Below are 26,650 nucleotides of genomic sequence, written 5' to 3'. Positions count from 1 at the left end.
AGGAACCGAAAAGGGGAGGAAAAAAAGGACTCGCCATCGATCCAATGCCTTAAATGGAAATTCGGGCTCATGAACATTGTGCTGAAGAACCAGATTTTTTTTTCTTTTCAGACATGAAAATTGTGAGAAGTAGACTAGATTTGCAATGAAATATTAGCACTTTTTCTACATTCAAACAGTATAGTTCTAGTCTTATAGACAGCAAATTATTTTTCACATTTTTCAGCTGATGCAGGCCTACCTATTACATTTGCTGAGAAGGTATTTTTTTTTCCGTTAATTCAAGTGATTTTATTTTGGTTCTGTGTGAACAATCTGTAGACCTACTTAATCGTGCTTAACTGATCTATATGATGCAAAATCCCTTTTCCCTGATGATGAATTTAATTGCAATTGCAATTGATAACACAGGTCTACATTTTTTTCATCATGAAAAAGTGTTTCAAGTTTAATAGGTGCCCTATAGTAAATAGGGTGTGCTGATCACGAATCTGAGCTTAGTTTTTTTTCCAGCACGTCAGGTTTTCAAGAAAAGTGTGCTTGAAAGTTTTAATAGAAACTGCCAAAAATACTGAGAGAATATTTATTAAAACTATATTTAATAGAAAATTCCTATAAAATTGAGTTCTTGAAAAAAAAAAAAAAAAAAAAAGACAGTTTTATCTACATTAGCCAGTCGTTCGATTTTTTTAAAAATAAAATCTGTTTTGTCGTTTTTCCTTCATCGGTTTTGTAGTTTGAACTTTTATCTGATGATTGCTGTTGGATGGTTGGAAAAAGCAGAGGAATGGGAATTCCTAGTCCATGAAAAGGTGCTGGCCATGTAGCAGACGTTAATTTAGGATACTGAATTGCATGTTCATTTTTTGAATTCAAACCTATGATATCGCAGGAGCTAAAGTAACAGTCGTCTCCATGGTTTTTTGGTTCCTTATGTACCATAGAAATAGCCAAAGGGTAAAAAGCTACGCGTACCTTTTGTCCATTTTCTCAGTAGCTAAACACACTTTGTGTGAGGCCCAACATTTGCCCTGATCACAAAGCTTTACCTCGAAGTAAGCGTGATACGCTTTCTTAATAAATTCTGTTAAGTTTCGTTGATGCTTTGCTATCGTTAAATCACCACACACGTAACAATATGTATCAGGACTGTTTTTACACTTTATTGATCTCATTATGACACATTAAACGCTCAGTAAACAAACCATAACTTGATGCTACAAACAACTGGCGCTAACTATTTCGTAAACTGCCGATGCTGTTAAATTGACTTTTACAGATGCGAAAATGAAAATGTGTTACCATTGAAATGAAATAAAAGTAACATAGTACTAAAATATTTTTAATCGATGTATCAAGCCTTCTTCAGGGGTCACTAGAGATCGATTAAATCAAAAATCAACTTCGGAGGTCTTCATGAGGCTGAGATACAGAGGAGTGAAAAACCCAAATTTTTCTCTTATGTAAACTGTCCTTAGTCGCGTGTTTATTTTCTTTCTCCTTTCTTGGCGGTGGATATTTGGTTTTGTTGGTGGCCGACATTTGGGTTTCTTGGTGGTAGAACATTTTAAGGAAATAATTTCAATTCAATTTAGGAATGATCAAAAAGGTACTTTTTTCCTTAATACAAAATATCTCATTAGTTTTTTTTTTTTTTTCATTTTGTGTCAAAATCTTGACGTGATGGCCTCAAACCAAATTCATATTCAGAATCAGCGTACTCGTAGTGACTAAGGACACTTATCAAATTCAAAACACCTAAAAACATTTAGGCCTGTGTTATTTATTTTGTAAAACTGAAGTCATTACACTTTCCCAGAATGTACATTTAAGGACTAATATGAACCTTGGACTGGATGAGTACTGAAATACATCATTTCTTTGTATAGAATATAGTTGGTGATACTCCTTCGCTAGTGGGGCAAGTTGGCTATATTTCCTTGTTACGTGAAATTAATAATGTGAAAACTCTTTAGATTCAAAACAGAAATTTCTAACCAAGAAGTTACTCGTATTTTAATTGAAAAACGTTTGGCATAGTTTTCATAGAAAAATAACAAACGAGAACCAATCTCCGATCTCTTCTACTCTACTTTCAAAAAAAATTGCAATCTTTTTAAAATTAGAGCAAAGATTTGAAAAAAAAAATGAAGTTTAGTTTTTGAAATCAGAATCAGAATTAAGATTGAAATCCTCACCATTAAACTCATAACTTGAACGTAAAAAGAACGTAATAAATGCAAGATTCATTTTAATTTTCACTTCACTTAAATTTTATTTCACCCATGACATTTTTGTTGAAATGTTTAGCGTGGGAATAACTCAGTTTTCTTTTCTTTGTGTGTGCGTCTTTGTGTGTACTGTAGGTCAAAAAATGCCGGATGATTTCAATGCTCTCGGACAAAACTGAGCGGTGAATGAAGATTGCAATTTGCTTCTCAGTTGAAGAACAGAGCTTTTAAATTTCTCATTTGTGCCAAGGTTGATGAAACACGGTCAGCGATGCACATCGGGATGGAATTACTTCCTCCCGTCTGCATAATCGAGAACCTTTTTTCAACACTGACTAAATTCGCGAGCATTCCACAAAGAGATGTTACTTTTGTTTCATTTCGCGACTTTGGAATAAACTTACTAGGGAATATTTGTTAGCTGTGCAGCTGATATTTTAATCAATCACTTACGGTTACCCCCACCACCTCCCCGATAACTTCACAATATCTTTCACCCCTTGATATACAGTGACATCTGGGAGACGTATTTTACCTCATGTGCAAATGCAGACTTTGGTTTCTCCGAGACGTCATTCATTTTATGTTATTGTAAGTAAACTTCGTATCCGGGGAGACGCCATTCATTTCATGTGCGATTGTAGACTCTGTTGTGTCGGTGACGTCATTTATTTCATATGCGATTGTAGACTTTGGTGTCTCTGTGACGTCATTCATTTCACGTGCAGTCGCAGCTTTGGCGTCTCCGTGACACAATTTCATGTTTTCTCATGTGCCGTTGTAGACTTCGGGGTCTTTGAGACGTCATTTATTTCATTCAAATTATTGGCTTTGGTGTCTCCGAGAGTCCGAGACTCTTCTCGAGAGGCTTTTTGCCGTCTCCGAGATATTATTGTGACTTAAGGAGTTTATCCGCTTCATTTTGTCATTCTCCATCCTTGGTTAATTTTTTCCCCAATAAATTGAAATAAAAAATATTATCTAAAATGTTATGCACGATTTATAGTACCAGTTAGTATATCGAAGTACACAAAATTAAAAGAAAACTGAAATAATGAATCATTATCACTCTAGAACTTAAAAATAAAACTAATGTTGCCACCATGCTTTTTTTTTATGAGAAACAAGTAAAAATACTAATTTTAGTGAACTGAAATCACATAACTCTCGAACATTCATGTGAGTCGCTACTAATACAAAGTTTTCAAAAATGGGCTCTAACTTTCTGCAAGGAATATACATCGGAGTGATGTCTAAGCAGTACTGCAGAGCAGTTTCAAAGTTTACTTTAAATCGTCATAAAATAATTTTTTCACCACCTGCTTTGTAATGCCGCCATTGTAATCTATTTGTCTTTGATATCCGTAATAGCAGCATGCAAAGCATAGAACCAGTGAGCTTACAGCACTACAGTAGATTCTCTCTATTCTGAACACTCACGGGACCGAACAAAAGTTTTCAGATTATGGGGGTGTTCATTATAGAGGGAGACTGGATTATACATATGTATTTGCTGGGACCATCAACGTGTGTTCAGAACATCGGGGTGTTCACATTAGGGAGCGTGAGGATAGAGACAGTCCATTACATTTGACTATTAAAAAAAAAAAAAAAAAGCGAAAACATACCGTTCAAGTCTTCATCAAAATCATAAATTACATCGTCAATGCAAATCTCCTTGTTGCTGATATGAGGTCCGTCCATGCCGTTTTCTAAACATAAATTACTTAAAATTTCTGTTGGCGTCAAAGCATCCCGCCAAGCATTTGGTCCATCTCTACAGAAAACAATAATCAAGTAGTTTCAGTGATTGTAGCTAATCATTTCCCCTTGCATGAAATAAGCATAACATACATTAGGTAGAACATTAATTAAAAGAATATAAATATTCATTTAACAGATTTTAACTTCTCATTTTCATTTAAAATCTGTTGTTAATTTAAATATTGAAATAGTTTGCTGTTGCATATCTCCACGAGTATCCAATCCTTAAAAAAACAAAAAACAGAAGAAAAAAAAACATTAGCTTTTTACTGCACGTGTTTCATAGAGTTATATTTTCTTTTTCCGGGGTAAATGTTACTTGGCAGCGTCATAGTAATGCTGTGATAAGGATCTGCGTATCTTCCCCAATGCTGCCAAGTAAGGTTTGCTCCAACTGTATTCATACTTTCTATTCACAGGTATTATTCCATTCGCACCATCGCTCAAAGACTAAATTTTCCAATTTTTCTTCAAGATAATAAAACTAATAACACTCAATTCCGACCCATATCTTCCTAATTTCTTCTTTGTCCTTTTAAAGTTTTGAAATTTTTTGCATAGACAACGCATACCGAGCTTTTTTTTTATCCTCTTATATAAACAAGGTCAGGGCCGGATTAGCAATAGAGCAGAAGTAGCAAATGCTACGGGCCCCCGCGCTTCTGCTCCCTCCCCCCCCCCGCCAGGAGAGAAAAAAATCAAATACTTTCCCGCATTTTTTTTTTTAAATCCGTTTAAACTTCTTTCTCTCTCTCTTTCTTTATTTAGATTTAGCTTATCACAGCAAAAGTAAACGTTCATCAAGGAAACACAAATTCTATTTTTTTTAACACCCTCCTGACCCTTATCATCGGTGCTGGAAATCGGGGGGGGGGGGGGGAGGAATTCTTTCGTCTTCTGGAGACTGTATGTGTTCAACCTGACAGATTGAGAACAGTCACTGCCTTAACTAACTCCATTATTGCGTCCTTTTTCCAGCTGGGCATCGTAGGCAAAAAACTTGGACCAACTTTTGAATAAAGTTTCACCAATCAGATTTCGACCCCTTTGGACTTTTCCTTCCCGCAAAATATTCCTTTTAGATCTACTTAACAATTTTGCACATTAATATTTGACCTCTTAAAGATACGCACGTGTAACCTGGGGCAAATATAGCGACGAATTCAAAAAAAATCTTTACAAATATTTTTGTCTGATAGGTCCTTTTGTTCTGAAAGAGGTGACTATTTCGAACATAAAGGTATTATTTCTCCAATCTTCTTTATCTCGTCAAATGCTAAACGATTTTACTTTTGCACGTACCAGCAATAGTCCAACTGCATTCCAATAATAACTGTAGCTATAAATTTGATCAAAACCAAATAAGAAGAAAAAAAACTATGTGTACATATTTAATCTTATGTAATTAAAAACTGAGCGAATGTATCTATGTACATAGTTACCTATGTATGTATCTATGTCCAAGTTACTTCTCCCGAATGCCAGTGAACTGACCATCGAACCAGGTATCGATTCGCAATTTTCCAATTTTTATGTTTGGTTATTTAACATAATCCTCCGATAATAATTACCGGAGACATCGATTAAAAACTATTAATTATGACACTTAGATTTCGACAAAAAATCAATATGTTTCGAAGGCTTTCCTCCATTCAAATTATTATTCAGTGCTTCATCTCAACTTTCCGTAACAATGCTTTTATTAAAATTTGTAGCGTGAAGAAAATCATTGAGAAGAAAGATCAGTTGCCATTTTTTTCTCAAATGTGAGAAAATAAAATTCTGGCTTTTGTTTTGAAGCTTTGCCAGTTATCAAAAGATTTAAAATGTTTCCTTTTTGGTTATTTTTTTGCAATATGCCGCAAAATTTTACTGATTTTTTAAATTTTTTGTTCTTGATTGTTGAACACGCCACTTGACATAACTTTTAGTTTCGAGGTAGACCGTGCAAAGCCGGGCGAGACAGCTAGTTTAGTGATAAAAATTGTTTCGTGATTACAAGTCAAAGATTTCATTTAGGTTTGTATCAAGTATGGGGTTCCACTAAATTCAGGGGTCTTAAGCCTTAGCTTGGTCGGCCTCTTGCAGACCACCAACCGATTAATATTTCTTTTTTTTAATAATTAAAATACTGTTGCTAAACTCACACAAAATGCGGAAAATATATAAAACTGCGAAATCTGTTTCAAATTGTATAAAAATTTAAGTAGGAAGAGAAATACAAGGTGTCCGAAAAATTATTGAAACATTTTAAAAAATCATAAAAAAATCAACCAGCTGTCGTATCAAAATTCGGTTTGCGCCATAATACTTCACAGGTTCAAGGATTTTTCATGACATCGCGAAAAAAAAGAGGGGGGAGGGAGGAAACAAAATAAACAAAAAAAAAAAAAAAGTAACTACATGCAATCGCTGGTATCGTCACAGAGAGAAAAAAACAAACGCCATGAGAGGTGTTTAATCATTTAATCATTTTACTAAACAGAAAGCAACCCCTTTCATATAAGTTCTATAGTTCAATGTGTGTACCGTTTGTGAACATGGGACAAATTTGAGTTCCGTTTTGATGAGGTTCGAGGAACATACGGTGCACAAGTTTAACTCTGCTGATGAAAGGTATTCTGTACCAGGTAATATGTTTTCTGTTTAATAAAAATATTAAACACCCCACAGGACGTTTGTTTTTCTAACTGTGATGATAGAGAGACAACCTATAATTAGTTTTCTTTTTTCGTTTCCTTTTTTGACGTTTTCATAAAAAATTCTTGAACCTCTGACTGTGAAGTATTACAAACCGCATATTGATACGACAGTTTGTTGATTTTCTATGAGTTTTTAAAATTTGCCAAAGATTTTTCGGACACCCTGTATACTTAAAACATTGTAATGAAAAGTCGCACCCAGTAGTTCTCAATGTTTGAAGGTAGAAAAAAAAATTGAAACAGACATTTATCAAGAGATTCAGGAGTCAAAGTATTTAAAATTAAAGGAAGTGGGAAAAGTATTTCTGCAAAACACCACCTTCGTCTAAAATGTTTAAAAACGTCTACTAATTCCGCAGACTTTTTTTTCCGGAGATGGTTTTTTTTTTTTGACGTTATTATTTTTATGTAATTAAAATGTAGTAGGGCAGAGTTTGTATTGAAAATAAGTCAAAGATGAAGGGAGCAGAGCGGAAGTCACCGTACTAATCAATTTATTTTGCATCACCGAAGATAGCTTATAACTGCATTATTCGAACTTGAAATTTTAAAAAAAAGTCAAAGAGAAAATCATTTAACCTAATCGGAAACAGATTAAAATTGTTTTCTGGAGAGGGACCAAGCTAAGGCTTAAGACCCCTGAATTTAGTGGAGCCCCATACTCAATACAAACCTGAACTTCAATTTCAAAAAAACTCTATGGATAAAATCCCGAACACCATCCCTCCCATCAAAGCTGGCCTACAATTGCCTATTTTGGACAATCATTTCGAAAACTTTCTGCGGGAGTGTAACCCTCCTACTCTCCCTCCTCTTTCAACATTGTTAACGATAGCTAAAGTTTATTTTTAGGACTTCAACTTCGAAAATTTTACAGAATTCTTATGGAGAGTACCTGAAATCTGAAAATCATCCCATACGTTACCATCGATGGCCTACAATCCCATTTTGAACACATCAATTTCCAGAAATCTCCAGAGGAGGGCTTTTGACTTCCCTTCCCTCGCCCCAAAATCAATAAATATAGTATAAATTACTCTTTTAGAGGTTTTCGGTTTAAAATTGTGTTTTTAAAACTATAAATTCGAACCCTTTCCCGAGAGACCACCTTGAACCCCCTCCCTTCCACCAATATTATTAAAAATCATCTACAATTTCGTTTAGGCTTTGAAAAATTATCTGGAGAGAGTCTCCTTCTCTAACCTTACCTATAATGAGATACAATCGCGCTTTTTGATTTTATTATCGAAAAAATTCTGAATAAGAGCACCCCGAACCTTTTCTTTCCCAAATGTCATCAGAGGTTGTTAGAATTGCGTTTTTAGAACTGATCTATCGAAATTTTTCCGGGGCGAACTCCAGACCCCTTCCTTTAGATTGTCATAAGCTGCGTTTTTGGAATTAAAAACTCCAAAAACGCATAGTGAAGGGGAGACTAGCGAGAATATAAGGGGGTCATAACCCTCATAAAGTTCTAAAATTATATCCATATAAATGTATCTATGCATGTGTGCATGTATTATAAGTACACCCTCCCCCCCCCCCCCCCGCTGCGTCCATGAAGAAGTTCACTATTTATTGTTTATTATCCATACAAAATTGAGGGCCCCTTGGTAACATTTGCTACAGGCCCCGCGCTGACTTGATCCGGCCCTGAACAAGGTCTAAATTTTTTACTTTCAGCCCTTTTAAATGCCATTCTAAATTTCACTACCGCATTAAAACAGACCGACTCATTTTTAAAAGCTCTACACGGGTGCTACTTTGTAATTGTAAAACATCTCAAAACGGATTCGAGCAGGCAAATACTCGAAGGGGTTCGGAGGGGTGTTCGATATCAGAAAGTGAGACGAAATTCTTTGTAACTACCTGCTTATTCTATGGTTAGATACTATGAAATTTTGTGAAAACATATACAAGAAAGCAACTGTTTTGTTTACGTATTCAAAGCCGCCACTCAAAGTGAATTAAACAGAACTGCCTATATTAAGGGACTAGGTATCAAAAAAATTTAAGCCAATTAGAGGTGCCCACTATATGAGAGTGTTCGTTACATGATTTAAAAAAAAAAACTTCAGGGATGTTATTTGAATAAATTATAATGTAGTGGAACAAAAAATATCGTCCGTTTGGACAATAAGTTTTGCTATATCACGCTGTTTCAAGTATACTAATGAGGACTTAGAGAAAATCAAATTGTAATTCGGAGAAAACATTACGTTTCGTACGATCTTGGTAATCCGCAAGTGGCTCGATGTTTACTGTAGAACCTGTTCTCCAGATCGATTGTAGTTTCGCCAATAAAATCGTCTGATCCCACGAGATCCCAATCGAAAACTTGCACGTGCAGAATGGAATCGCTGGGAAAATTTGCCACGAATTCGAAGCACCTGAAAACCATAAAAGCGGGCGATTTTTAATTCTGTCAATTTGGCTTGAAAATTAGTGTCAACAATTTGGGAGATAAATCAGTTATGGGAATTCGAAGATGAAAGTTTTGACACTGAATCTATATTTAATGATGGAGTTGCTTCCATCAGTCAAAAGTACTACTTTTACTCACTGTACTCACTGAAGTTGATAGAATGAGAAAAAAAAAATTTGAATTTTGACATCTTGAATTCAAATTATGTTTTTCGCAATCACGAGTGTGTGTATGTAGGCGTGTGTGTTTGTGTGTGGGGGGTATGTGTGTGTGTACAGGTTATGTGTATGTGTGTGTAGGCATGTGTGTTTGTGTCTGTGGGGGGTATGTGTATGTGGGGGGTATGTGTATGTGAGTGTAGGCATATGTGTTTGTGTCTGTGTGTAGGCATGAATGTGTAGGTAGTTGTGTGTATGTTTTTGTGTGTGTATGTGTGGGTGTCTGTATGTATGCGTGTGTGTATGTGTTTATATGTGTGTATGTGTTTGTGTAGGTGTATGTGTTTGTGTGTACGTGTGTATGTAGTTGTGTATGTATGCGCGTGTGTGTAGGACGTGGATGCAACCTGGAGACGGCTTTCGCTAGAGGTTCAGCATCGTGAGGACCCGGTCGACGATGGTGCGGAGGATGGCGGTGGGAAAAATCAAAGGAACGCCAAAAACAGTCAAGTGAGAACAATAAGCAATCGTGATTGCTCAAAAAAAAAAAAAAAAAAAAAAAAAACATACAGCGTGGAAAATCTTTTCTTTTCAAAACGTTTAATTTTTAATTATTTTTTTTCAATGTCCGATTTTTCAAATAAGGCGTGGTCTTTATGACGTCACAAGTGATGAACTTTGGAGGGTACTCCACTGGCGAGCTGAATGCTTACACTTGCTGTCTACAGCGTTTCCAGATTATGATAATTTAAAAGCGAAAAAAATATAAAATTAAATAAAATATTGCGCTCTGCGCTAATGGCATCAGTGAATGGCATTTCGCCACTTGTAATGTCATGAACAGAAGCATAAAAAATGAAGTTGAATCTGCGCACCGATTAAAACAATTTTTAAAATAGATTAAATTTTGTCAAATAATTTAAAAATAGTCAGTTCCCATGTTTTTCAGCATGCTCTTTCAGAAAAAGTACTTTTAAAATTTTGGAAACGACTCCATCATAGAACAATCCTTGTTCTCATTTTTTCATATGGTACTAATTCTACAAGACAATTCCTGGGTACAAATGCACAGCTTCTAAAATGAAAGCAAATCAAACACAGTATATTCCTTTTATTTGTGCATTACCCTAGTTGCCAGGGACGCCCCTAACTTAAATTTTTGAGAGAAGGAAAATTCTCAATTTGCCGTATGTGGAATTCCAAATTTTGACTAATGATGAAAGACGTATATGCACCATTGAAGGAAATTGAAACCTTTTTTACTAATTCTTGCCCTAAGGTATGCTTACACACGTACATGTAATGCACATTTGGGTATTGAAAAATTGAAGTATTGCGTTTACGTCTCATACGTTTATTGCAAGAAAGATTTTCCTACATTTTGATGGTAATTGAACAGCCGTTGCTTCAAAAACTAATGAGCAAAAGAATATTGCCGAGTGCTTTTTAGCAACTTATCAGCTCTTTTTGTTTCGGAATTTTTCCAAAACTTTCTTGCTTCTTCGAATGACGTTAGATCTAGTTGCTGAAGATCACATATGATGAAGCTGGAGCCATCCTTGGATATATCCATAGAAATTTTTGTACCATATTATTTCAATTTTTAAGTACACAAGGCTTGTATTTACGCTAAACTATAAATTTGCTGCAACTAGTTTCGGAAAAGTCGCAGAACCGGAACTGTGACAAAGGTAAAGTGCCCTAAAGCTGCCAGCTTAGAATAAAAACTTCCTAAATCTGACATATTCAACTATATATATAAAATAAATATTGCCAAGATTGGCAATTTTTTTTAAATGATTTAGAATGAGTTTTCTTTCTGTTTAAGAGAAAAAACTCATTCTATATCATTTTAGAAAATTGGTATTGGATCAAATATTTGTTTTAGTTGTTTTTTTTTTTTTTGAAAAGCTGTCAGCTTGGAACTTTCTGGGTACAGAACACTCTATCTCACAGAAATATTTTGCTTTTCTTTTTTTTTTTTTGCAATTTGTGAAAACAAAGGAAAAAGGTTTCATTAAACTGTTCATAACATAGTTCAGCCACTAAAAGATGGAAAAGGTCTGTAGATGCATAAAAGAGGGGCTACTAAACAAGAGGTTAAGATGCACAATACGCCATTGAAAATTTAGGGGGTTTTAGGGATTTTTTCATTTGCTCTTTGGTTCGTGTTCTCGTTCTAGAAGGCTTCGTAGTATTTGGTGGAGGATGCGTCGTTGCTCTCAGAGGAAAAAGGAAACTCGTAGCGCAGGGGTGCCCGCCCCCTAAAGGCAAGGGTGCACGCCCTCAATGCCATGGAACCCCCCCCCCCCCCCAAAGCAAGAACTCCCAAAAGAGAAAAATACCCCTCAAAGCAACCCTCTTTTCAAATTTCAATGGCGCAGTCTACGCCATGACACTCTCTCTCTCTCCCCCCCCCCCGGTGGACACCCCTGCGTAACATTAGAGAAGGCAATAGAGGTTATTCAAATCACACAAAAATTACGTTGGATACCAGAAAGTATAACCGACTAAGAGATGTATCGTTTATTTACAGAGTCCTTGCTTCTGCAGAGTGGACTAAAAGAACAAAAGAGAGAAGGCCGTTGCCATGGTTTCAGGGGAATAATGAATAAAAAAAGAAATGGGTCGAAGCCTTGCGTGATCGTTAAACTGACACCAGTAATTGAAGCGGCAGCGGAAACTGCGAGATAACGACGACAGTGGGTGTGACGTATGTACCATGCTAATTTTTTCGAGCGTGAGATCCAGTACGAAAAATGTCCGGAAAACTCTTGGAAAATGATTATTATTTGTGCTTCAGCTGCGTTTGCACAGAATGTAAGATTTATTGGTGGTTTGTTTTGCTTTAGAAAATAGCGTTTAAAAATGGTTGATGAAAAAAACTATTTTTATTAAGTTTGTGGAAGGATTTAATTTTTTTATCCTTTTGGTTAGTTTTTGGTGCTCACCCATTCTCGATTTCGTATCAAAGTTGGAATGAATACCTGCATAATCTTAACAAAAATAAAATAAATTACTTTTAAATAAAAAAAACCGCCTTCAAAAAATTCCCAGGAACTAAAAAGCAAAAAATAACTGATTACACTTACATTCTATTTCCTACCCAAACATAGAAATGAAATTTATTTTACAATTCCAGTACGAAAATCAACTAAACTAAACACCGAATTATAAAATAAACACTGATTTAAATTACTATACGATGAATTATTTTAAATACCTAACTAATTATATACGATCTCTTAATTTTTAATCACATTTTGAAGTCGGGGCCTCCTAAAACAACTACATAACGTAACTGACAACCCATCGAATCCTGAATTAAACACTAATTTAACTATACGCGAAATTAGTCTTTAAAACTAAACCTACTCAGTTACGTTAGGTAGTAGTTTATAGGAGGCCCCGACTTCAAATGGTTATTAAAAAATAAAAGGTCGTATATAATTAGTTAGGTATTTAAAATAATTCATCGTATAATAATTTAAATCAGTGTTTATTTTATAATTCGGTGTTTAGTTTAGTTGATTTTTGTACTGGATTGTAAAATAAATTTCATTTCTATGTTTGAGTAGGAAATAGAAAAGTGTAATCAGTTATTTTTTGCTTTTTAGTTTCTGGGTATTTTTTGAAGGCGGTTTTTTTTTTATTTAAAAGTAATTTATTTTTTCCTTTTTAGTGATGTAAATAACACGGCGAGCGTCTCGGAGACTTCCGACGACTGTGAAGAAAGGCTTTTTCAAATGCGTAATTAATGTACAAAAAAAAAATGTCTTTATCATTTGTTCAACTTTATCAAAGTTTGATTTCCGAAAGCAAATGCACGAGTCACTAAAAAAAAAAAACGAAATCGCTGTAAGTTTAAATTTGTAAAATTGTAAATTTTAGAATTGTAATATTGTAAATTGTAATTTATGTTTCGCAATTAGTGTCATGTAACTCGTGATAGAAGTCGCATGTTTCTTCACATGGCCCCACTATAGATGAAGATTAAAAATTCCACTAGAATGAATTTTATGTTTGCTTCAGAGAATCCTTAATTCAAAATTTTCATTATCATTACTCTTAATAATATATATTTTTAGTACTTTCTTTAACTACAGGTAAGGAAAGTATAAACCTTTGTTTTATGGCCTTTGTTGATCAATGGGTTTTATATTTAATCGTTTGTGAGGGAAATTGCATGAAATTTATTGTTTTACCCTTAACTTTTCCCTAAAGAACAAATAGGGTAAAACAAAGATATGTATATAGTTAGACCACCCCTAAAGAAAACCACCACTAAACAAAAAAACAAACAAAAAAAAGCATAAAAACCGGTTCACTAAGTGAGACGATATAGAAAATTTATCAAGTACAAATCGATTTAAATGTGAGTATGATATTTGAAGAGTTCCCTCAATTTCATCAAACCTGAACTTGATTAACATTGGACCGCCGAGGAACTATAATGTTTCAAACAAAAAAAGACTTTTCCTTATCGGTACAGGCAGGGGCGTGCACAGAAATTTTGGAGCCCATCACAAATGGCTTTTCCGGGCCCCTCTCCATATTGTTTACCCCTATATTTCATCGTTAGTTACAAAAGTATTGGGCCCCCTCCAGGCTCGGGCTCGGGCCAACAGGTATCCCTCCCCCCTCCCTGTGCACGCCCCTGGGTACAGGTGTCTTCGAGTATTTATGGAACATTGTACAAAGGAAAAACAAATCCGACGAGTTCAGAACCTCCTCCTTTTTTTGAAGCCTGCTAATTAATATAACCCTAATTTCAAATTGAACTGGCGGCATCGTGAAATAGTAAATCCAGAATATTGGTCAAACTTCAGAAATCATACACAGTAATAATGTATATTATTAAAGAATATAAATTAAATCGTGGGGGAGGGGTGTTCTGTATTCAATTTTCCTTGGATTGAATACTAACTATGTTTAAAAACGGAATATCAAATGGTTAACGTTTCAGTCATCACATTAAGAAGGATATATTGTTATTGCTTTGCACTCTTTACTTAACATTTTCTTATCTTCTTAATATAATTGCTTTTCATCCACTTTCTACTATAAACTTTCTATTTTTTATTTTATTGTTTTTTCTTCCGAGCCTATTTTCCGAGGTCAGTCATTAATTTTCTACCACTTACTTCCCGAACACAGGGTTGAGCTGTTTTGATACGTAGTGCTCCTTATCGTTAAACTTCTGCTTTCCGAGTCTCATGACAATGTAGGCGTCGCACGTGTTACTCGTGTCCGCTGGTGTCAAGTTCACTGCCTGCAATAAAAAAAGTAACAGTAATTTCTCTTCAAAGATAAAGAAACCAGTCGGCTCAAGGCAAAAAAATTCTTACATAAAAAATATTAATAAGATGTTGTTCAAGAAAGGTTTTGAGAAGTAATACATGAGTTTGATTTTACTAACTAGTACAAACGATATTTAGAGTGAAACCTTGGCTTACATACTCTTCTTCATTTGCCGATATTGATTGCACGACACAAGACTTAACTGTTCTGAAGCCATAGATCGTAGTAGCTTAAATAGCGACAAGTCTGTCATCTTGGGGCTAAATGCTACTTTCTTCCTTTGTCTGCTTTTATGAAAAAACGTGCTTCGCTTCTTGATTGTAGAAAAATGTGAAGTGAATAAAAAACCACAATTAAAAAGCAAAATATGAAATTTTACCACAGCAGACATAGGAAAAAAACCTCGGTAAGCCCCAAGATGGCGGACATGAAGGTACTTTATTCTGGCTTTAAAGACTTTTATTTCGGCTGTTCCAAAACGGGCACAATTCGACTCTTTTGGTGATGTCGAAAAATGGGTCGGTGCAATTCATGATTTCGTTGTTCTACTCCCTGTTCATTTACGACCATTCAGTTTCCTCATCTATAGCAAAGATATGTATATAGTTAGACCACCCCTAAAGAAAACCACCACTAAACAAAAAAACAAACAAAAAAAAGCATAAAAACCGGTTCACTAAGTGAGACGATATAGATAATTTATCAAGTACAAATCGATTTAAATGTGTGTATGATATTTGAAGAGTTCCCTCAATTTCATCAAACCTGAACTTGATTAACATTGGACTGCCGAGGAACTATGATGTTTCAAACAAAAAAAGACTTTTCCTTATCGGTACAGTCAGGGGAGTGCACAGAAATTTTGGAGCCCATCACAAATGACTTTTCCGGGCCCCTCTCCATATTGTTTACCCCTATATCCATCTGTCTTCTCTTACTCAGTGAGCTACAAGCGCGGATCCAACTTCTGGTTTTGGAGGGTGTCATTATCGGAACTGGGACAAAAGTGCAATTTTTGGGCACAATCAGAGGGTCTAGGGGGATTTTTTTGTTATGTGCTTTAGACTATATTTGATCGGTTAAAAGCAGAAGGATCATGAACCCTATGATCTCTCCTATTGATCCACGCTTGGTGGGATGCAATGCTACGTTCCCTCTAAAAGGTCATCTAGACAAGCGAGATCACTTAGGTGAACACTTGTCCCGTTTTAATGAGATTGTCCCGTTTTCCGGTAATTTGTACCGCGGTTCTCGCACATAGTTCCTAGAAGGTGAAATGCTCTGTTTTATGAAGAGAGAGAATAGAACACTAGGAATGTTTCATCTGAGAATGTTTTATAGGGTTACCATAAAACAACAAGGTTACCATAATCAATTCATACAAAAATTTGACGACCGTGCCAATGTCCGAGTTATCGAAATATACCCGCAAAGGTAGAATCAAAGAGCGTAAATGGAAACTCATTTCAAAAAAAGATTAAGTTTTGATGGAAATGTTACTTTTGGGTGCATTTTACTTTAGAGTAATTTTTTTTCAATACTTTTCTTCTTGACTGAATTCGGTTTATGCATTTGGAGGATTCAGCAGATCACATGAGACTAACGGGATGCAGTCGCAGTATCGTATCTGAGTTTGCGTAGAACTTTCTAAACCAAACTGATTGTGTACTCCATGGTTATGTGTCTATACCAAACTCACAAAGCCGGAAATCATGATTTCAATTTACCCGCTAGACTGGGGTAGTTAGAAACCTTAGAGCAGGAATTAAAGTGGAGGGAGCAAGTTTAGTCATTAGCTTAGCAAAAACTGACCCAAAGATCCCAAGTCACGTGACTCGACAATAATAAATGGTTGGTACGTTTTGCGTGAAACAAGCGGAAGAAACCTGATTTCTTCTAATGCTTTGCTTTAATATCTATCTTGGGATCTTGGTTCCATGAATGCATGTCTTCTTACCCTCCATTTTATCTCTTCTCAATGTTAGAAACACGCTGGTTAAAAGGACTCAAGATTTCATTCGCTAACAAAGAGTCATTAAACCAAAATTTTCATACCCAGTTACGCGTAGGGAACTTCGTCTTGACTGTAATGTACAATTATTTCTCCCTCAATTCATCTAAAAGGAAAGGAAGGATTTGAAATATTCAAATTTATATTATACATACAGACTGTCCATTGGGCAAAATGGATGCAGCATACCTCAAAGGAGTAAAATCCGTCCGAGTTCGAAACCTTTCACAAATTTAACTTTTTCATTATTTTGAACGTAGAAAAAAGTAAAAATAACAGCCTCTGATAAAATCTTACCTTTACTATATAAGCTCTTATCAAAGCTTTTATCGGATTATTTTCAGGGATTATGGAGAAGAATCCATCTTGAGCGCAGTTGAATGGAATGCTTTTGTCAATCGCATCGGGGGGCAGGGGTTCACGATAAATACGGAAACAGCCCTAAATTAATTAGAAAAAAAGAACGAGCCAGACCTTCAAAATAATGCCTTTTTAAAGATAGCACTACGTATTAAAAAAAAAAAAGTTCTGTTTCAGGCTTGACAGTATAAAGTTCTGTTTAATTGAGAAGCAAGTATACAGGGTGTATAAGTACGACGTTTACAAACTTTCAGGGCTGATTGAGTACATCTAGTTGATGGGAAACCACATAGCAATGCATGGTCGGAAACGCTTTCCTGGCGCGGTAGTGACGACGCAAATCACAAGAAAGACAAGACACGAATAAGAGAAGAAAACATGTTTATTATCCTTAGTACAGCAAAAAACTAAGGAAAAAGAAAATTAAGGAGCCAACGATCGTCATCAAGGAAGATGTTCGAAATTACGACCCCGGGCCTCACATCTCCGGCGCATTGAATATCAAAAGTTAGCTAAAATACCGGGCATGTCCCAGACTTCTCTGTTCAACAAAAACCGCGTGTGCGCATGCACCGGTCATCCGATGCTTCGGTTTACGTAGCAACTTCTATCGTGTACACCACACAAAAACTTGCCAGTATTTTTGCTGTATTAAAAATAATAAACATGTTTTCTCCTCTTATTCCTGCCTTGTCTTTCTTGTGCTTTGTGTCGTCACTATCGCGTCGGGAAAGCGTTTCCAACCATACATGGCTATGTGATTTCCCATCGTCTAGGTGTACTGTATCTGCCCTAAAAGTGCTATAACGCTGTACTGATACACCCTGTATATGTAGAAAAAAGTAATTATACTCTTGTATTCTTGTACTTGTTTTAAACATCAGTTCAAAAATTGATTTGCAAAGTATAACGATACTTTTGTTTCAATTTCAGGATCAAACGATATCACTCAAACTTTTGTCAAAATTAAATCATAGCATCATCAATAAAATTTTGTGTACTTTTTGGTAGCTAACTGTACCCTTTACATATTTTCGAGTAGTTTCACACTAAAATAAGAAAAACAACGTAAAAAAAAGCACACAAATTTGCCAAATTGGCAAATTTGTGCTTTTTTTTAACGTTGTCTTTCTTACTTTTCTGTTCACCACAAAGGTATTTATTTATCTTAGTTCCACACTGCCTGATATTGACTTAAACGTATTAAAAAACATGGGAATTTTTATATGGACCAGTGAGGGTTTCCCCCTATTTTCTTCTTTTTCTTTCTTTCTTTCTTTTTTTTTTTTGTGGAAAAAAAAGACTTTTTGACTTGGGCACTGTTAAATACTTGTGAAAAATTTTGTGAACAACTAAGGTTTCTATTTTCCTATTTCATAAAATATAATGATCCTCATTTACATAATAGCAAATTTACTGATCGAGAAACACTCCAAACGTCACCAACAATGAAACTCGCGCCGCGGCAGGACAATTTGATAATATTTTTAGGTAACTTTGGCATTTAGAGAAATGTTTTGTTTTAACAAGGCTGAATTGAATCCAGTAACTTAACTGTTTTACTGGTAATACTGTCATTTTAAGAGAGTGAAGAAACGAAAAAGTGGTCAGCATTAAATGCTATCTATTGGAGCTCAGGGTTAATACACTGCGGTTGAGGTTAAAATTTCAACCATCAAAATAACACCAAACTGGCAATTGCTTCGTTCAAATGTAGAAGCAATTTTCCCCCATCATTCCTTGACGGGAGATTTTCTAGGAATAATAATAATAAAATAAATTTTTATCTAAAACTTTACTTTGTGTAAGAGAACTGTTACAAAAACTATTTAAATGTTAAGAATAGGAATATAAGTAATAGTTTGTAATAATTATACTGAAGTAATAAACATTACTCCAAAATCATAGAAAAGTACAAAAGTTAATCAAAAAATTCAAGTAAAAGATATCGTACTGTCCACCTCCGAGAAGTTGAGCTATGACCTTGAGCAAGTCCATTTCTTTCAAGGGAGAGCAATCAGTAAGAAAAAGAATTGTTAGGCGCATTGTTGGGCTTCTACACTGTAACAAATTTCGGAAACGTTTCTGGATATATCGGAAACTTTTCCGAAATAGTAGGAATCCTTCATCCAATAGCGAACTCCTCAATATTCAGAAAGCTTTTTGTTATTTCAAGATATCTAGAAGCGGAAGTGATGACGCAACGCTTCGAAACCTATTTCATCCTTCCAACACAGGCGCCAATGAGTCGGAAATAACGAGAACTTCCTTTTTTCTTATCTATGGTTGCTGCAGTCAGCAACTGTGTAGCATTGGATTGCTTGGTATTTCATGTCTAGAGAGTAGTAAAATGTGTCGAAACTAATTTTACGCCTTTGCATTTTGGACTGCCCTTGATTTTTTAGACGATGTACGCAGCTATTAAGTTAGTTAATAACCATTTGCTTCTTTACAATTTCCAATGCGACCATAATTAGATATATATTGTGTGTTAAAGCGTGAATAGTTTTAACACCCGTGTTTATACTTAATGAAACGAAACCCTTTGGATTACTTATTCAGTTGTAATGGAGGTACTTAGATTTTCTTCCGCTCATGTTCACTTGTAAGTATTAATGAATATTTTAAAACATGTTGTTATATACATTTAAATTTTTGTTGATTTGCATTTGATGAGGCTCCAATTGTAACTGTTTTTGGGTTTATCGAATTAATTTAAAGTTATCCTACATACCTATGTGCGCGGTGTACTATTTGTTGTAACTAACTGAAACTGATTAATTACGCAAAAGAAGTAAGATTTATATTTGAGAAGCAATCACAGAAAAGTTATTTCGAAATACTTGGATGTACATACATTTTGGTTCAAAAAGAAAAAAAAATCAATTGTTTAATTCATTAGAAATATGGTAATGCAAATATTTTCTAGTATTGTAATATGCTTCACAAAAAATGTGCCGGTATAATTTATCTTTTTTTATTATAATTTATTCATTCATTTAAAAATATTTATACCATTAGAAAATGACCATGTTATCTATTAGTAAGAACATAGTTATGAAATTAATTCATCTGCTTATTCATTTTGTTAAATGTGGATAACAATTAAAAAATTCCTTGACATTAGTTCCGAAAATAACATTTCCTTCGTGGATATACTAGTTTAATTTAGGACAGTCAGGAGGAATGAGTCATTGGCAAAAATGGAACAGCTGCATTTACATGCTGAAATAAAAAGTAATATTATTTCATGTCATCGTTTTAAAAGTGATCAGTTTTGAAATACTGTGTTATTGATATGCAATGCACATATGGTGAGAAGACGAGGGGTGTTCACCACGCAGACTGTGCCATTGACATTTTCAAGAGGTTGCTTTTTTTAAGGTGGGGGGCGCTTTATATCATTTTATGGGTGCACCATCACTCTTATGGTGTGGGGGGGGGGGAGGGAACTCTCGTATATATGAAATGGAATAAGCATGTAATAGAGTTCAATGTTTTAATAAATAAAATATATAATGCATTTTGCGCACACTCTAAATCAGTAATCTATTTTGATTAAGTATCTATATTTGTGATAAACTGGAAAAGGGCAAGAACAGAGGAATAAACCCGAATGGTTCCAGCAGGGGGACTTTGGTGTCATATTTAAATTCATCAATTTCTCTGTTGGTACTTTTCGGTACACTTTGTTCGTCAAAGAAATTGACTTGACGTGAACGAATTTCGGAACGAAAAGTGTAGGTAAGTTCTGTCAAATTTTATCCGAAAATAAAAGCTATCAAGTTTGATACAAGATATGTTTTTAAGTTCTGCATTAAAAATACAATATGTTGATAATTTTGTCTTGAAAATATTGAGAGAAAAACTGAAGTTTAATATTGTTTAACAAACAATCCCACTTCTGAGAAAGTACTCCCCTTCCCCCCCCCCCCCCGACGATTTTGTGATTATGAATGAAACTACTATATTATTTCATAAATTTTCAAAAATTTATAACTGTGCATATGTTATGCTGTTAACCATGCTATTTGTCATTAGAAATTCAGAAAAAAAAATCCACGAATGATTCTAAAATTGCTTGTTTCATTGCTCTTAGATATGAAAGAATTGAAACTGATATGGCATGCAATACTATTAAAAAAGAATTATTTTTTAGAAAAAAATCACGGAAAAAGGATTCCGAAATTCTCAGAAACGTTTTTGAAAATTGTTTGGAGAATTCCGAAATACTCGGAAACGTTTTCGAAACTTTCATGAACCACAGCTGCACAGAATACTCAGAAACATTTCTGGAAATTACGGAAAGAGGATTCCGAAATACTCAGAAACGTTTCTGAAAATTACAGAAAGAGGATTCCAAAATACTCAGAAACATTTCTGGAAATTATAGAAAGAGGATTCCGAAATACTCAGACACGTTTCTGGACATTACAGAAAGAGGATTCCGAAATACTCAGACACGTTTCCGGACATTACAGAAAGAAGAATCCGAAATACTCAGAAACGTTTTTGAAAATTTCATGAACCGCAGCTGCACGATATACTCAGAAACGTTTCCGATTTTTTTTTACAGTGTATTGCAACCCTTTTACGCTATTTTCGCAACGAAGTCCTTCCTCCAAAAAAAAAAAAAAGTTGGGGAAATTTCATGTAAAACCAAGTCAGTTGTTTTAGCTAGCTACTAGGAAAGCACCAATTCAGCAACTTTGTCACATAAATTGTTCCGGGCCCGATCAAACCTAAGTGGTGCCCAGCTCATGATAAAAGTTGGTGTCCTCTTTACAAGAAAAACAAATTTTTTCAATGTACTTGTAGTATAGAAAACCAATCAAACTTTCACACCTTCTATATTGCACAATAATCCTACTAAGTTTGCATACTAAATGTGTTACGATGTAAGAGAAAGGAAGAAGGAAATGAACACAATTTTGATGTCCCTAATATAATGGTGCGCACGCCCAGGTCCGGAGACTCGTAGTTCGTTCCACTGAGTGGTAATCAGACCCTGCTACTAACATTCATAGTTACCGTATCTATATTATCATTTTTATTGCAATAAAAAAATTTAAAGACTTGGAAATTGTAGAGCAATGTAATAAATTCGACTTATTAGCTATGTGCGATAGGGCCTCCAAGAGAAAGTGAGACTGATGTATCTGAGATTCCGCCCGTCCGTTACTGGGCCAAGAAATATGAACAAATTATTGTTGCTGGAAAATTCCAGCATTTTATTCGTCTATGTACTTCATAATGTGCAGCAAATGAACAAGTGTTTTACATGCTTAAAGTATTTGCAAGGAGTTTCCTGTAGCAACTAATACTTTTTTTGAAATGAAATTGTCCTATGTCGCTCCAAAAAAAGGGGGGGGGGAACATCTCAGGGGTCAATTATCTTTCAGAGGAACTATACTATAGTTGGGGCAAACCTAACCTGGCAACATCGTAATGCTATAATTAGGATCTGCGTAGCCTTCACAATGCTGTTAGGTTAGGTTTGCTCCAACTAGGGTTCAAAGAGGTTGGGTGAAAAAGGAGTGTTCAGTCAACCTCCGCTAAGAAACATTGGTCTTAAGCCATATTACTAATCCTGTAGCGTCAATAATTTTTACTCCCCCCCCCCCCTTGAAGAAAATTCGGATTTTTTTACAATTCCCGGTGGAAAATTGCATTAGTCTACAACTTATGACATAAAACTGAAATACTACCTTAAATATTGCGACTATTTTTTCAGTGGAAATAACACTTGACGTTTTCTTTCCTCTTGTCAATGAAAAACTGTGCAACCAATCCTGAAAATTTCCAAATTCAGGTACATTCTCCAGTTCGCAATTGTATATCTTAGAAGAAAAATAAATGTTTTAAAAAACGGCTGGCTATATATCAAAATGAAGCAATTAAAACCTTTCGATAACTAAGATCTAAACAAAATGTGAACCACAGATTTTATGCTTGTATGCAATACCACCTACCTAAAGAAATAAAATGCAATCGGTTTTTTTCTTCTTATCATATTATATCAAAATTTTAATGCGCAATGCAAGATAAATGGCTGTAACTATTTTTTGTTTCAGTCAGTTTCTCACTTCGCTGAAATAAATTATAAAATTTATAAGTTAATTATGTGAAAAAAATAGTTATAACCTGATTCAATACAAGTAATTGCTTCCTTGAAGAAGTGTCTCTCCAGTTTCACCGGCAAGAAATTTCCTTCCCCCCTGTTTCTCAATTTCAATCATACCTTTTGATAATTAAAGAGGGGAAGAAATTTGAAATGTCGGAGAAAATGAGGAACCCATGAAGACTATACCATCAAACTTAAATAAATAAAAGTAAAAAACTAAAAATCACACTGGAATGAATAAAACTAAATTACGTACTAGGAAAATTTAAAGTAATTATTAAGCACTAGAGGACCCGTCAGACGTTGTTCTGTTCAAAATTTGTAAATTGAAAAGATAAAAAATTTCAATAAACTAATGCCCAGTGAGCAGTTGTTTTATTAACTATTTAATTAAACAACTGCTCAGTATTAACTATTTTCCCGTACTTGATGGTTTGTTCCGTCAGCCATACTCAAAGGATAAAAAGCGACTTCATATATTAAGTGTAAAAAACTAACTACGCATGTAGAACAAACGGGAAATCCCACTGCAACATTCCCAATATGAAAAAGAATAAAACAATCGCAAGGATATCGTTTAAAAAAATGATAAAGATAAAAACAGTTCTCTGAATAAGGACGAAAATCCCCCATCCCCCCCCCTTTGTCCCGATGATGTCCCATCCCTCCCTTATGCAACAGAGAGATGAGACATTATATTGTTATTGTAGTCATAGTTCTATAAAACTAATCTTGTAATAACTACCTTTCAATTTTATGTATTTTAAACATACTAATATGTCAGTACTTGTTTTTCTCAAATTTACAACATTGTAGCAGTAGAAAATAATTTGTAGGAAATATTTTTCTTAAAAAGTGGTCAATTCCTCTTTACTCACCCCTGTATCAAAAATCATCACATTAATTTACATGGAAAACTATTTAGACGTTTAGAAAAATATTAGAACTATTTTGTTTCCAAATTTGATGAATTAATAATTTGGGAACTAAAATGAGAAGTAATATGATTTTTATCTGAAAATACATACTACGAATCCATCTGCACTGGAACTGCAGTTCATCATTATATCTTCAGAATGACCGAGGGAAGTTCTTCTCGGTCCAGTTAAATTGCCATTATAAATAGAGGTGTTCGGAAGACTGTATCTTGGAGTGTTCCTTACGTCACTGTAGACTGATCTAGTTCTTACGCTTCTTCTACGTTCTGTAATAGCATTCATTGAATAAAAAACTGCATGTGTGCCCCTGGCTCATATACTAGGGTCAGTTGGCGAAATGGATACATGGGGGCAAATGAAAACCAAACTCTATTCCCACACTTTTGGCAATTTTTTGAATTTGGTGAGTGAAGACTAGGTAACATACAGAAGAGTTTCTAAGAGTACTGAGCCTTTCCGAACAATTATGAAGGCGTCAATGTTGTTTGAAGAGGACACTGAAATAAGTTGTTTTGCTAAAGTTAAGAGGTTTTATGTTTTCCTTTTCAGCAGCCCTATAAACGCGAAACAACTGGTTTCAATTACACTGGTGTGCAAAAATTAAGGACGAAGTCGAAAAATTAGCATATCAGTTGAACGAAGAGGCAGAGCGGACAGAAAGACCAATCAGGAGATTTAGGTGATGTACGGTAGCACATGCGCACATATGCAGGCAGACGTAATGGGGGAGTGTCTGAGTAGTATAAAGCATGTTGTCGGTGTAAGATCAGTATTTCTGGCAAAGAAATTGCACGCCGTATAGCAGTTAAAATCACACCGAGTTGCTGCCTCAGCGAGAAATGGCGAATAATCAACCTGTTAGACGACATCTGGATGATTTTACCCGAGGTCGAATCATTGGGAAGTTGGAGGGAGGCCGCAGTGTGACAAGTGTGGCTGCAGAGTTCGGAATTGCTCACAGCATCTTTTCACGACTTTGGAGACAATTTCAAACTACAGGAACAGCTATCCGGGGGTTCAGTAGTGGCGGGACCACCGTGACAAAAATGCGCGCTTTCTTCGCTCCTTCCGGGCCCGGAACAACTGAGAAAAACCTAGGTGGCGCTACAGTCTAAGCGATTGAGATTCAAATCAACAATCCAATGTTTTGCTTTACGTTTTCCAACGACCGTTACTGAAAATGTTTGACCTTTCACCTTTCTGTAAGCAATGAATTGATGATTAACTGAAATAAAAGTAAGTGATCTGAAATGTTACTTCAAATGATTTAGTAACCTTTATTAAGTGTGATAATGCATATCACATTTTTTACCCATTTATATTTTTCCCATATTTTCGGTCATTTTAATCGTTTTCTTCCCCCATTTTGTTGTTTTTTTATTTTCTTGTGCATTCCACGTTTTCCCCGCGTTCCCCCGTTAAATTTCGCACACTTTACGATATCAAATATGTGACTTATTCACTTTTCCCATCGTTTTGCTTTTTGTCAATTTTTCAAGCGTCGATCCGATTTTTCGCATCTTCTTGTCGGCCATTAAAATGGCGTAGCGTCCCCTTCCCTTCGTTGTTTGGGCGCCAAACGCACTCATTGGTTCCCGCGCATCGCCGCGTACCCGGATCCGATCGCTCATTTGCCGATTCATTTTTCCACCCCACTTCACTCTGCTTGCTGCTTCCAGTGCAACCGGACGTGCATCTCGTTGCTCCGTTTTCTCTCCGATGATGGCGAAAGAGATGGAAGTGTGCACTGCGTCAGAGGACGGCCGTTGCTCTCCGCAATATGGTTAAGACCTCAAGATGAGGTGAAAGTCTTATTTTTTCATATATGTTTAAATTATAATAATCAAGACCGTTATACTTCGTCGCAGCCGAAGATGAGAGCATAGAAGATCCATCACCTGTTTGTATGATGGCGTCCGATGGCGGCACGCAGAGTGCACCTGAATCGTTCCCTTAAGTAACTACCCTTTCAATAATCAACATAGCATGAGGTGACGGCATGGATCCGCAATTACCTCGAAAGTACCCTGATTCATTTTTGAGCGTGTGACGATCTCAACATTGTCACCATAGAGATCACCTGCCAGCGCCATTTTTGTCTCAACGTACATTGGCCTGCAACGGACACCTTTACCCATGAGCCATCCCTGAATTACACCCCACCATCTTCATAGTGAACTGTCCGTCCTCCGTCCATTTCAATTTGTTTATTTCACCACCATCCGGGAGAACTCTCCGTTTTTTTTTTATCTGTAACGAACTTAGCAACAAACCCCAACTCCAATTTTTTGAACTCTTAAGTCTGTATTCCTGGCATATGTTTTTTTTTTACTAAGTGAGAAATGTTCTGGTGATCACCATGCCAAATGCCTGTCTTCGTGTCTGCTCTGAAGTTAATATAGAATAAAGAATGTATGGTAATGAATTTTGTGCTTACTATCGTCTACAAACACACAACCCCCGGGTAAGTCTCTTTTAAATTTTATTCTTTGGCATTCAAGGCAGTCGTTGGTCTGAGGTTATGCGCGGCTGCGATGCTTCCACTTCCACGGCCTAAAATTGTTATCTTTTTGGTTTTCGAATAACTTCGCAAAATTAATCGCATCATGACAAAATGGCGCCGTTTTTGACCAGGT

General features: G+C 35.5%; 1 protein-coding gene across 1 annotated transcript in view; it reads right to left on the bottom strand.

Moving 5' to 3' along the window:
- The window catches only part of LOC129220938 (otoferlin-like), a 79,057-nt gene extending 52,950 nt beyond the window's left edge, over positions 1 to 26,107 (bottom strand). The window contains exons 1-5 of the mRNA XM_054855409.1: positions 26,030 to 26,107; positions 16,890 to 17,033; positions 14,425 to 14,552; positions 8,917 to 9,087; positions 3,860 to 4,008 (exon numbers count right to left, since the gene is read on the bottom strand). Coding sequence (XP_054711384.1) covers positions 3,860 to 4,008; positions 8,917 to 9,087; positions 14,425 to 14,552; positions 16,890 to 17,033; positions 26,030 to 26,107 — 670 coding nt within the window. The remainder of the gene's footprint in view (positions 1 to 3,859; positions 4,009 to 8,916; positions 9,088 to 14,424; positions 14,553 to 16,889; positions 17,034 to 26,029) is intronic.
- Between the last annotated feature and the right edge of the window lie 543 nt (positions 26,108 to 26,650).

Source organism: Uloborus diversus, chromosome 1, assembly GCF_026930045.1.
Source record: "Uloborus diversus isolate 005 chromosome 1, Udiv.v.3.1, whole genome shotgun sequence".
In the NCBI taxonomy this organism is placed as follows: domain Eukaryota; kingdom Metazoa; phylum Arthropoda; class Arachnida; order Araneae; family Uloboridae; genus Uloborus; species Uloborus diversus.
The sequence above is the reverse complement of the archived record's forward strand: the minus strand, read 5'-3'. Positions and strand labels throughout refer to the sequence as shown.